Source organism: Aythya fuligula, chromosome 4 (assembly GCF_009819795.1).
Source record: "Aythya fuligula isolate bAytFul2 chromosome 4, bAytFul2.pri, whole genome shotgun sequence".
In the NCBI taxonomy this organism is placed as follows: domain Eukaryota; kingdom Metazoa; phylum Chordata; class Aves; order Anseriformes; family Anatidae; genus Aythya; species Aythya fuligula.
Window position 1 is genome coordinate 65891136 of NC_045562.1, and position 13032 is coordinate 65904167.

Here is a 13032-nt window from a genome sequence, read left to right on the forward strand (position 1 = left end):
TCTGATTTTTTTTTTTTATTTATTTTTTTAATATGAAATAATATTGTATCAGCAACTTTATGTTTAAAGTTGTAACCTAGGTTTGGCATGTCTTCACTACCTGTGATATTTGTAGCATTTTCCTGTGAGTATCTTCTCTGTATTTCAATTCAGCTCACCTGAAATGTTAGGTACTTAACTAATTTAGTCATATGGAAGCTTGTTCTGAATTTCCAGGGAAAGGAGACAAATTGTACCACAAAGCTCCCTACTATCAGCTGAAGGACTGACTAAATACAGCAAGAGGTTAGTTTAGCAACAGCCTGACTGAAACCTGTGTGATTTAACAAGTTTCTAAGTACAGTAACACACAGGCACATAAATTAGGCCCCAGTGATAAGCCCTAGTCTTATCACTGAGGATGAGACTATGAGGATGAGACGATGAGGATGAGGAAGCTGAGGATGTCACCACACTTAGCAGGAAAGTAGAATTGATGTGTTTTTATTCTCCTCTTAGCTGAAGAAGTACCTCACTTTACAAGAAGGTACTACTGCTAATAAAGGTACCAAGAATTACCTGTGCTGCTTTGCAGATGAGCTGTAATACTGACAAGCTGCGGGTAGAGCACGTGCAGTCAGCTTTTAACTCATGAGTGTCACAAATAACCATGTAAATCATTCTACCTCCTATTAAATATACACGTGTATTTAGACTTATTTGTTATCTTCTCTCCTCATGTTTGTTTAAACTATACAAAAGGAAAAATCTCCTGTTAATCATGGCAAAACCTGAACAGACATAATTTAATCTAACAAAGGCCTGTCAGTTTTGGAGACTTCCCCTTAATGTGGCTATTTAATTATTTCTGCAATTGATATATTCAGGCTACACAGACATCCTGCCACGAAGCATGGCTGTTCTGGAATTTGAAGCAAGTCCTGTTTCTGTATGAGCACAGGAGGACGTCAGAGCTGCACAATTATCTGGACGTGGCATGGCATCTATAATGTGATGCCTCAGTGCCCCGTTACTCACAGCAACAAAGCCTGTGCTTTCTCTTTGAATGCGGAATTGCTTTATTGTGTTGGTACAGGCTCCAGTTTAGACAGATAAATTATTAGAGCATTTGCATTTACTTCAAACTGTTGCAACAACGGTGCGTTTCCTAAAGATGTAGTGTACATAAAGTTTCTTCCAGAAGTCTTCAACAGATGTTTGTGTTATTTCCACAGACAAGGGTTAAGATATGGTTCCAATAAACATCAATATTTTACTGCAGAGGCTGCAAACATTGCCACCAACACTGGGTCACAACATGACATGTGCATGCACAGGAAATTATCCCAGTGAACTCCACCAGGCTGCTCAGGGAGGGGACAACCTGTATGCTGTGTCACTTGTCACCTATGCTCCTGTGGGAGAATCTTGGTGAAATCCAACACATACCTCAGTGTCTGTGAGACTGGGACCTTTCTGTCCTATTTTAAATGACTACTGTAGTTTCTGGGAAGCAGCACTGTGATATTTCAATTTAAGTCTATTCGTACTGTATACATTTGGCTTGCCTCAGACTCAGTCAATGGTTTCTGAATCCTGTGTAACTTCAGTCAACAGAATACAAAAGACACCAGAGAAATAAGACAATATTTGGGGGAAAATGATTGACTGTAGATGCAGTGGCAGTTTCTGAAGTACCTTGAAAGCCTCATATATAAAACACCATAAAATAGAGAAAGCATTAAAAAACAAATGATGTACTCACAATTTGGATGTACTTTTTTGATGTACTCAAAATCTGCTATTTTTAAGGAGTAGATAATAGAAAACGGATTTTATATATCTATATCTATCTATCTATCTATATATATACACATACATGTTACAAGTTTGAATGCCTGGCATTGGTCCTTCAAAATCTATTTTTTAAATGAAATACAACTTGAGAGAACACATACCTGCACACAGCACACACAAAACAGTCTGGGTGATACGTTTTGCCCAGTGCTGAGACCACTTCTCCCTCAATGAACTCATCGCAACTGAAGCACCGTGTACCATAGAGTCTCTGGTAGTCCAAAGTACAGATGTAGTCTCCCTGTCTCACAAAAAATCCTCCTTGAGCCAGGTCACATCCACAAGCTGCAGGAAGAAAAAAAAAGATAGACTCAGAAGGCTGAAAAAGGAAAGCTCTCTTTTTAAGATGATTAGTAGGGTTCCTCGTGGAGTATTTTAGCAGTTCAATACATGGGCTTATGGTCACAGAACAGTTTGGCATCTGAAAAGCACTGCTTTTGTAGTAAATTACATCAGTGATGCATTTTGTACACCAATAGTTCAGATTTATTCCTTGTAAAAATACTAACATCAGTGCAGATGCCGCTAGTACAGAGTTAAGTCTTTAATAGTCAGGTACAGGGCTGGCATAAACAATACTCACAATTATATTTAATGGGTTAAAGGAAATGCATAAAGGATGTAAACCTTCATAATCCAAAGCACCTATGTTACAATTAAATGTCTCTGATTTTACTCTACAATCGCTTGATATTCTTCCTGGACACAAAAGTGGATAAAATACTTCTCCCCCTAAACTCGGGGTTTGGTGTGCATGGCAACTTCTGTAAAATTCTGTTACAGTTTACAAAATCTTTTAAAATAGATCTTAGGTTTACCTGATAAATGTCACACACCAAGCATGAGTAGAAGAGATCTCCAGAACCATCTGCTCCTGGCAAAAGTAGAGTTTTTAATCCTATCTGTTGATCTATAGTTTTAAAGCTGAAGCTGGAGGAAAGGGTTAAAGTGTATTAACCAAATATTTGTGAGAGTTTTCAAGAGGCTTTCTATATTGCACCAGGCCTTGTGCTAGGCTGGCATTTTGAGATTATAAAATAGGAAAAGAGAGAGACAACAGACGCTCTCTCTCTCTTCTGTGTGGCTGAAGTCACACAGAGGTAGACAGAGATGCAGGAGATGATCTTCATCCATACTGACCCAGATCCTTGAAAACCTATCAAACTGATTTACAACAACTGAAATTGAAAACGGTGATTCTGCACTGCACTTCTCTTATTCTAAGTCACAGCATAAAACATGTTAATACGGTCTTCTGCTCCTGGGGATGTGCATGTTGGGAAGTGCTTCCAGCAGCAAACTGTGCTTACAGTCAAATGAGTCTGAGATGTGTAGCAGAGCAGACTGTGACAGTGTCACTACATGGATGCAGCATGCAGATGAGTGGAAATGTTGCTTATCACATTTGGGTTCCATGTACTACATGCCGCAAAGATTTTCTGTGTCTCTGTCCCAAAACTGCGGGAGTACTTAAATGTCAAAAATGTTCCCGAGTAAGATTCCTGCTTAGGTACCAGAGTCCACAGACAATGTTATTTAAAAGTAAAGCTCCCTTTTCACACCAAGACCTGATTGCATCATGGCCAGAATCAGATGTTTTGTATGTAAACAGTGAGAAACGAGTCCAGTAAGCATGCTTGAGGCACAGAGTAACCGAGTAACATACCCACAACACAGAAAATCCTAGAAAGCATAGGATCCTGTTGTTTTCATTCAAAACCATATCCAGTCATGTTTTATTTATTTATTTAATTAATTATATATTTTTTTATCATCTTGCTTAATAGCTAGAGACTGTGCCACAAGAGGCCTGGACTCAAGGCCCTCTTTAAAGTCTGAGTGGGCATCTAAATTTCATTCTTCCTCCCTGGAGATGTCCCTAACCGCTACATGACAGAAAACAACAATCATGCTGAAAACGTATTAGTATATGAAGAAGAACCAAAGAACCTGGGTTAATTAATCTTCTTAATTAACCTTTCTTTGGCTTATAGACCAAAATAATTCCAGTTATATTGTATTATATAACAACAACAACAATAGGTTAGATGATTCATATTGCAGTAGTACATTGTTCGTGTGCCTTACTTCACAGGCTTAAGATATATGCATTAACATTTTTCTTCCTCACCATTAGCCTTTGGTCTAATTTTTAGTAATGACACACTTTTTGTACAAACTCTTCACAAGACTTGCTAAGTGTTACGGGTTTCTTTGTTGATGTATTTTGCCCAGGTATGTACTGGTGTGACAAAAACACAAATCAGCTATGGATTTAAGATGAGGATGAGCAGCACGCTGAAATGATATTAATGATGTGATAGCTCTAAATTGTATTATATAGTGATTAAGCTTGCTGAGTGGGTCATAAATAAAGAAAATTAAAGGACATAATTATGTTTTTGAAAGGAGCAGGGAGAGGTTGCTTCCCTATTGAGTACTTCTTTATGCCAGCGGTGGCATATCTTTCTACAGTGCAACTGGAAAAAGCCACCGAGAACTGTTTTGGGCAAGATTATATCATAAGATTACTAGTTACTATAGCCATCTGAACTATGAAGACAAGATTTCAGCATAAACAGAGATGCTTTGGCAAAAAGTAAAGACAGATTTTATACAAAATCATACAAAATGCACAATGAAGAAGCAGCTGTCTGGAGAATGAGGTGGATGTTTGTAACGCTCCACACAGCTTTAACTGCCCATTGCACCTTCACCCTCACCAGGTGAGCAGCACCCCTCAGGCCTCTACTGCAGCCACTCACAGACCAAGCTTGGCAGGAGATGCAGGACAGGAACTGACTTATACATTTTTGCCTGCACCATCTAAAAGCAACTTGGAGCTTGGCATCCAAAAAAAGGAGATGATGAGGAGATTGTGATGTACTCATAAATCATCTGTCACTACTCTGTCTTGCACTCTTACCATTACTCACCTGCTACTCACTTGTTTGTGCAGAAAACACAAACAAACCAACGTTTGCCTTGCTAACATGGGTCACAACAGGCTCTGTCATGACAGCCCTGCCACTATCATTAGATGGGACTCTGTCTCACCCTGAAACTATTTGCCTTTCCTATCACTGCCACAGAGGTTAAAATTACCTTGGCATGTTGGGTATTACTCCACATCCCTTTGCACTAATGCAAAGGAGAGGATCATGATAGTAAGAGGGGCTGGATGTCTTGAGATGTGGAGCAGGGATTTATTTTCAGGACACAAAGTGAAATGTCTTCCGTGCAAACATAAACAACAAAAATCCTTTCTGAGTGCCAGAAGGAAAGAAAAAACTTGCAAATACTGGCAATCAGAGAACTACAAGTCATTAATGCTTTAGATGCACTGTGCCAAGTAGGTCCCACAGAGCTAGTGAGTATTGGAGGCACTATACCTTGTGAGACCTCATCTAGCACATAGGGTATAAATTGTTGTTATTTTCACAAAAGACTGATTCACACCAGAGCAGGTGTAAGGATGGCTATCAGGATGACATGAAAAAAAGAAAGCCTATTTTAATAGAAAGGCAGAACTTAGCTTGTTTAGCCTACCAAAACAAAATCTAGCAAAACCCTAGAAAAAAACTAATATCTAAACATAAAACCAAGGTTGAAACAGATTGAGTTTAAAGAAAAGATTAAGAGGTATTTACACCCAGTGAGAATGTTGCCACAAGAACAAGGGAGGAAATTAATAGAAGTGTTTCTAACCATCACAGGAAAGTGGTTTTGGAACAGCAAACCAGTAAGTATGGAAGAAAAAAAAAAAGGAAAAAAAAAAGGAAAAAAGGCCTCAGATCTCTACAGCTTTGGTATTAAGTCTGAGCAATATTAAAAAGGGATTATGAGGTGTGATTGATTGAAATGTTAGCTTAAAGAGACTATTTTTAAGGGTAAGAAATATCACAGAATAATAAAAAGCATGAAGTGTGAGATGAATTAGGAGGTAATTATAAATACATATATTTATAAATCTATATATATTAAATATCTTGGGGATTGTGTACCTTATTATATATTATATCCAATAATATATATATATATGTGTGTTCATGGAATACACATATCAACATTTTAAAATACATTCCTTTCATTTAATGCTTTTTCTTAATTAAGCAGATGCATCTGTCACCCTCCATAAATCAGCACTTAATGAATGTTATAATATAAGAAAAACCTGAACAGCTTTATTCAACTGTTCCCCAATAATGACAAAATGTCAAGTTCTTGAATGCTATGCTTACAATGGAAAGTGCATAGGAAGTGATAATACTAGTTTCTGTGTAATACAGTAGTAGAAATACACTGACATAAATAGGTTATAGCAAAAATTTATTTGGAACCAATTAGATCTGTAACAAATTGAATTGCCGCTACTGGCCAAGATACGTATTTTTCTTTGGAGATTTGATAACCTCTTCCACTCAGCAAGACTATTACCTCATCAGTGCACATCAGTGCAACTAATGATTCGGTTTATTACACTAACATTTTTATGGAAGAGTATTATAACTTCCTTGAATCTTTGTTTTATAAACTCAGCTGTTTTTATGTCAGTAAAAACACAGTTTGTGAAGATTCCATCTGAAGCAATCTTACAGGTGCCATACTAAAGATTTTTTTTTTTTTTTTTTTTTTTTGCTTTTAGATGAAAAAAGGCTTTTCAGGCAAAAACATCAGGTACGTTGTAAGATACTAAATCACAGAAAAAAAGCTGGGAGGAAAAGTTTTAAAACAGGCTTAGCCATCACACAGCAGTTTTCTTTCTGTACCAATAACATCACTTTTAATATTTTTTTTTCAGTGTCTTATCATTCTAAGAAATTTAAAGTAATTTTTAATAGATATTTATTGATGCCACATTTGTCCCCCTAATCTCAATTCTTGACAATGGTCATCAGTACTTCTAGGAGTTCCCTCTAAACTGATTAGCTATAAGCAAAACAGCTATGCAAGAAAGTCTATTAATATATATATATATTATTTTTATTTATTTATTTTTTTACACAGAAAACTAAGCAGAATGAGCTTTTGGCCCTTCCTTTGTATCTTTCCTTAGTATCTTATTTTAGCATGTGTCCATAACAGACACCACTTATGTGACAGTGGACAGAGGTCTCTCTGCAAAATCAAGATTTATTCATGAATGGGGAAAAATGTAGCTCATGAGTGACTTTGGGGCACAGGACAGAGTCACCGTGGTTATGCCCTCCTGCTCACCCCCTGATCCAGCAGCGTGGGTGAAGTTCCACAACCCTCCTCTGCTCCTGGCACATTGCTCCCCCACCCACTATGCTGTGCCACGTATAGCCCAAGCCATGAGCCCTCACATCGAGCCTGCACTCTTTGAACCATTTGATATGTTTTAACTTGATACCTAGCTGAGCAGAGGACAATACTAGGAATCCGGTTAAATGCTGGCTTGAATATTAAAAGAAGTCCCAGTTTACAGCTGAGAGGAGGAGATCTGAAAAACAGACCCACAGTCTCTACCTTAGGTGAGATGCTGCCCCCTTTCCTACTGAAGATGTGGGCAGAGACACACTGCCCAGCTGAAATGGTCCTGCACACCTGCAGAAACAAGAAATCAGGGAAAGGAAACCTGAAGAATGCCTGGGGAGCACGTCTGAAGGCATTCACCAGACCTCACTCTTTTAGGATAGGAAATCAGCGTTATGTCACAGATCCACTCCTACCCAACACTTGTCACCCGAAATGAATATCTGGAGGTAGGGTTATTTAAAACCTAGAAACAGCTTCCCACTACTACTGAAGTTCTTCTTACTGAAACAAGGAAAACATTGCAAATATAGCACTTGTGATAATAAAGAGACAGTGACACTGAGAAACTAAGCTGCTTGTCTTGGCACCACCCTGCACAGCCAGGCAATGCCCCACACTGAATGGCTTTAGGAGCGATTTTCAAGCAGTGAATAGACAAGTGTTTGTGTCCTCCTATGGTATATGGCAGCAAACCAGTACCAGCATCGTGGGGGACTCGAGAGGAAGGTAGCTGCACTGTTTCTGAACAGGGTACCTCAGGATGGTTTCTCCCACAGCTTGGTATTTCCACTCATGGAGATGATTTCCAGTTACCTGACACCAAAATACCTCCTATGGATATGAGGGGTTCCTCTACTTACTAGAAAAAGGTGATTTTTTTCCCCAGCCTGGTCTCTGTAACAGCACCTGGAGTACCGTCATTTATGCCATGTGATTTCACAGTCTAACTCCATAAATTTTAAGGGTGGTTCATCACATAAGGCCTACAGCCTATAAAGATAAATAATAGCAATTAATTAGGGGACTTTAAGCACACTGCTAGCCCTGTTATTCCATCAGTATTCCATTTGCACTGTACGAATATAGAACAGTCCTCTATTTTCCTTGCTTTCAAATGAGACTAGTGAAAGAAGATTAATTTTTCAGCTGTGTGCAGGGCCTGAAAATCAGCTGTGTCATGAGAGGCTCAGAGGATGCTGCAGTTGCTGTGCTACAGCAGGCTGTAACAGTAAAATGCGCTGGTCCTCTTGTCATCCAGGCAGTGCTGTTTTGCTTTCAGCCTGCCAAACAAGCAAGCATTTTGCTTATCAACCTGAAAATGCATGTATGAAGTTTTTTTGTTGGTGGTTTTTTTTTTTTTTTTTTTTTTTTTTTTTAAATTGTTCCCTCTCCCATTTGTTCCCTGATGCAAGCAACTAGGCATGAAAACAAGATAGGAGAGAGATGCATAGTCCCTGAAAATAAAAAGAAGAAAAACACAACCATAATGTTACAGGCTAAACAAAGAAAAAAATATCTGCTTTCCCAACAGCTAAATGGAAATTTTCTTCCTCAGCACTGTAGTTTTAGTCCGTTTCTAGCATTTCCTTCCATCTCTGAGGTGGATCCTGTTGGCCAACTAAGATCTCAAGAATAAAATGCTAAGTATACTGCTAACATAGTTCTCTTCTGGCAGAAATATATCACTGATGCAGTCTGGGACCTCATCCTCCAAAAGCCCATTATTATTTCTGGAGCATTTCTCATGGCCACTATGCCTGTGAGAAACAACAACAATCACCTGGCAAGCTTCCACTGCTACAATTTTAACTTAACTTCAAATTAATTGCAAGTCAGTTTGAAGTGGTCTAAACCAGTTACCAGAAGATAACTGTCCATACTGCTCTTTCTGCTCTGTGTTTTGGTGCTGATGAGTCCTGGTAAACTTCTCACAGAAGTTTTGGAGAAGTCTTCTGCGTCATAATATCTGCAATACCTGTAATCTCATCTCATTTTCTTACAGCCTGTTCCAAACAAAAGAAGGAGCATGCAGCATCAGAAAAGGTGTGCTAGACCCTTCCTCAGCTTCCAAACAGGAACACACAAGCAGGCAGCTCTAGCAGGGTGCAACCAGAACAGCTTTCTGGAGCAGATAAGACACAGAGAACTGTGGGAATATACCTTATCCATCTTACAACATTTCACCTTACACATGTAGCACTGATAACAGTCTAGCTCTCAAGCTAGACTGGCTATTGTACATACTTTAGTGCAGGAAAACTAGAGATTCTGAGTGATCTTACCAGACTGATGAAATATTAAAGACTCAGTTGCCTTAATTAAAGTGAATAGTTTGGGGAGCTTTCTGTGCATTATGTAACTTGACTCCTATAATTTATTGGAACTACATATCTAATAATGTTTGCATTAGTACATGTCCATTTTTCATTTTCCTCTTGTAATGCAGAATTTCCCAATAGCTTAAAAACAGCATAACAGCCCTGCAAAAGCTCTCACATAATGTTACTATATATATGGCTCTTCCTAGATACCACAACTTCCCCAAAATCTAGAAAAATTGTCTGTATTGATTTATTATTTTAAGGAATCAATCTGATTATTTTTAATTTACAAGCAAGCTGGAGAAACTTAAGAAACAGAATAATGTGTTTTCAGCCACTGTCAACCTTCTAACACCTTTGACATTTCTGACAAAATACTGCTGTCATTTGCCAGACTACTTAAGATATTGTGTCTCTCTTAAAAAATAAAATAAAACCATGTAAAGCGAAAACATTAAATATTTTCTATTTATTTATTTTTTTTTTTGTAATGATGCTTTGGGTGCCAATTACAGGTTTGCAAATTAAATAGTTTTTCATCTGACTACATACGGATATGGCAGATGGTCTGGTGTTAATGAGTCGCAGAAAGCGGGAGGTGCAATAACAGTACTGTGGCAGTGATGAATTTAATGCAACAGCTCTGGGTCTCTGTGCAGACCTCACATCACCTTGGCACACTGAAATGCCCAGTAACTACCCCAGCGCGGTGTCTGTATCCTTGTTGTACCTCCATGTGAAAGGGCATGGTATACAATCCCCCTCCACAGAGGCAACTTTGCACTGACTTCTTTTGCGTGGGTAAAAACTTCACCCAGAGAAGAGAACTTCAGCAATTGAAAAGAATTACAGGCTTTTCATAGAGGTGACACTATCTAATGTGGGCTGAAGTTATGTATGCTCAAAATTGCCTTATTGAAATAATAACTTTACTGCCTGCAAAGTTTGTTTCCATCTAACATTTCATTTAATGAACATCAAGCATCATTTTAAAATGCATTCAGTTCTGTCTTATGCACATGGCTGTATGTGTGGTTTGGATCATCCCCCAGAAGTTTCAGCAATAACTTCTTTAAAAATCCATGTTTTCAACAAGCACTTCACTTTCAAGTATAACCGCTCCATCTTTGGACTAGAAGGATGGGGTTAAGGCTAAAAGTAAGGCAATGGAAGGACTAAAGAAAAAATGTATTAGTAAGAAAATATTGGGTGGTATCCTAGGTGTAAAGACTAGAGTGAGCAGGTACAGTGTTACTATGCCCTGAAAAAACTAAGGCCCCACACACTGTGTCTTTAAATGAAATCAATCAAGTGGGAAACCAGAAATAACAAAAGCATGGATTCCTGTGTTTGATGGTTTGATAAGCTCTATTTAAATGTTAGTAAAATATTCCTTTTCCAGTACTTGCAACCATGATACTTGTAACTCTGTCCCTTTCACCAAATTTTACTAATATTATGTAAATTAATGAATGATACTTTAAAAAAAAATCATCATGCAGATGAAATATATGCCTTGAAGCAAAGCTTTCACTAAAACATTGATGTGGTTGTTATACCACCAAGACTTGAGGGGCTTCAGTATGTTGGATATTAGGAAGAACTTCTTTACCAAAAGGGTTGTTAGGCATTAGAATGGACTGCTTAGGGAAGTGGTTGAGTCACCATCCCTGAAGGTCTTTAAAAGACGTTTAGATGTAGAGCTTAGTGATATCATTTAGTGGAGGTCTTGTTAATGTTAGGTCAGATGTTGGACTAGGTGATCTTGGAGGTCTCTTCCAACGTAGGTGATTCTGTGATTAACTTACCTTTTTTTTTTTTTTTTTTTTTTTTAATACTTAATAAAAGCAAGCTTTAATTATTAAGTTGCTTTTAGAAAGCTAGTGATTAGTGATTTCTAGCATTTAAAAATCTCAAACCTCAACACAACCACTGCCCACTGCAGTAGATCATTTGTACATTGGCAGAAGTGATTTTTTTCAGTGATAGAAAATGTAAAGTTAGCATGACATTCCTAAATCAGCCCTACACCAAACGTACTGTCAAAGAAAAACTTTGTCATTATTGTGTCAAAAGTGTTTTTTTTTTTCCCCTATTATACTGAGTTAGTGTGAGATTGCAAGATCCTAAAGGACTTCGGAAGTGATGGGCATGTTGCTGAGAGTGCCTGATGAACAAGAGCCACCACGTTTCAACCCAGTGCCTGAGATACCACACATGCCACCAACCCCCACTGCTTTGCCAAAAGCTGGGACTCAGAAATCTTACGAGTGAGTTTCCCGTAAATGACTCCCATTCTGAAATGTGAAACCCCTTAGCTATGTGCAGATACCAGTCCCTCAGATCACACAGCATAGCTTTTAACGTGCTTATTTATATCCTAGCAGATGTATTTGATCTAACAAACAAATCACTCCTACTACCAAGTTACTTTACTTTTTTAAACTTTTCACCAAAAATTCTGTCTTAGCCATTCCTATTAAACACAGCTTCACAACAAATGGAATAAATCCAGGCTGCACTGTATGTTCTAATAAAAAAAGCATGCATGTAAGGGCCTTAAAATTGGTCTAAAAATCCAGTCCAGGGCTCTTTCACAATTCCCAGGAAGTTGTAATGCTGCAAGATAAACATTGAACCACCTACTTAACTCCAGCTGAAGATTAGAAATGTTCTACCTGGTTAATTAAACTAATAGATCAAAACATGTGGGGAAAAAAATTGTACTTCAACCTGTCAGCCATGCTGCCATGGAATACTGCATATTCTGCATCCATAACAAGACAGCATTCCAGGGAATCCTGATTAGGGGTCAAGCAACATAACCTATGGATACATACATAGAGAAGCTTATATACCACAATGGTCATGTTTTTGTTTTTTTTTCCTCTTGTCAGACCAAACCAGTTCATCTTAAATATGAACCATCTTGTATATAGAACAGTTTTGCAGGATTTTCCCATTTAACTAGGGTGAAGGCTACAGAAATTTTGCATGTAAATAGATTTGCAAACTTGCTATGGATTTTCCATTATCTAGTCTGCTAGAGTATATAAAATATTATATATAGAGAGAGTATATAAAATACTGTAAAGTATGTTTTCTGGTTTTATATGAAAAAATAGTAATCATATTACCCATATCCTTAGAAATGCTGGGCTTTGATTCAGACTTCCTTATTTCCTGAATACTGTATTTGCCACAGGCTACTGCTACCTTGTAAATGTCAGGATGCTATTACACCACAAAAGAAATACTTGAGAAACATCTAAGAAGATAATTTCTATCTTTATTTAGGGCCAAAAAGGTTATTCAGGATAATATAATCACGGCACCTACATCTCTCCTATCTGCAATTTTACATTTGTCTGTGCCTCTCAGGGCTGTTGTAAATTATGCTGTTGTAAATGAGCTCCAGGTGAGTATTTACCTAGCACAGTATGCAGTATGAGAAGCAGTCCTGACAGACACCCTCAGAATGAACTAGACATTGCAATTAGTTTCAGTTTTATTGTCTGAATTGTCAATATTTTATCACCTCTTCTCATTTTCCTTGTTGCTTTACATTACAAAAGAAGGAAATAATATTAGAATT

General features: G+C 37.9%; 1 protein-coding gene across 12 annotated transcripts in view; it reads right to left on the reverse strand.

Annotated features, from left to right (window-relative positions):
• Positions 1 to 13032, reverse strand: part of ABLIM2 (actin binding LIM protein family member 2) — a 146425-nt gene that overhangs the window by 92001 nt on the left and 41392 nt on the right. For all 12 annotated transcript variants that reach the window (XM_032186636.1, XM_032186629.1, XM_032186628.1 and 9 more), the window contains exon 3: positions 1938 to 2121. In XM_032186636.1, the coding sequence (XP_032042527.1) occupies positions 1938 to 2121 (184 nt within the window). The remainder of the gene's footprint in view (positions 1 to 1937; positions 2122 to 13032) is intronic.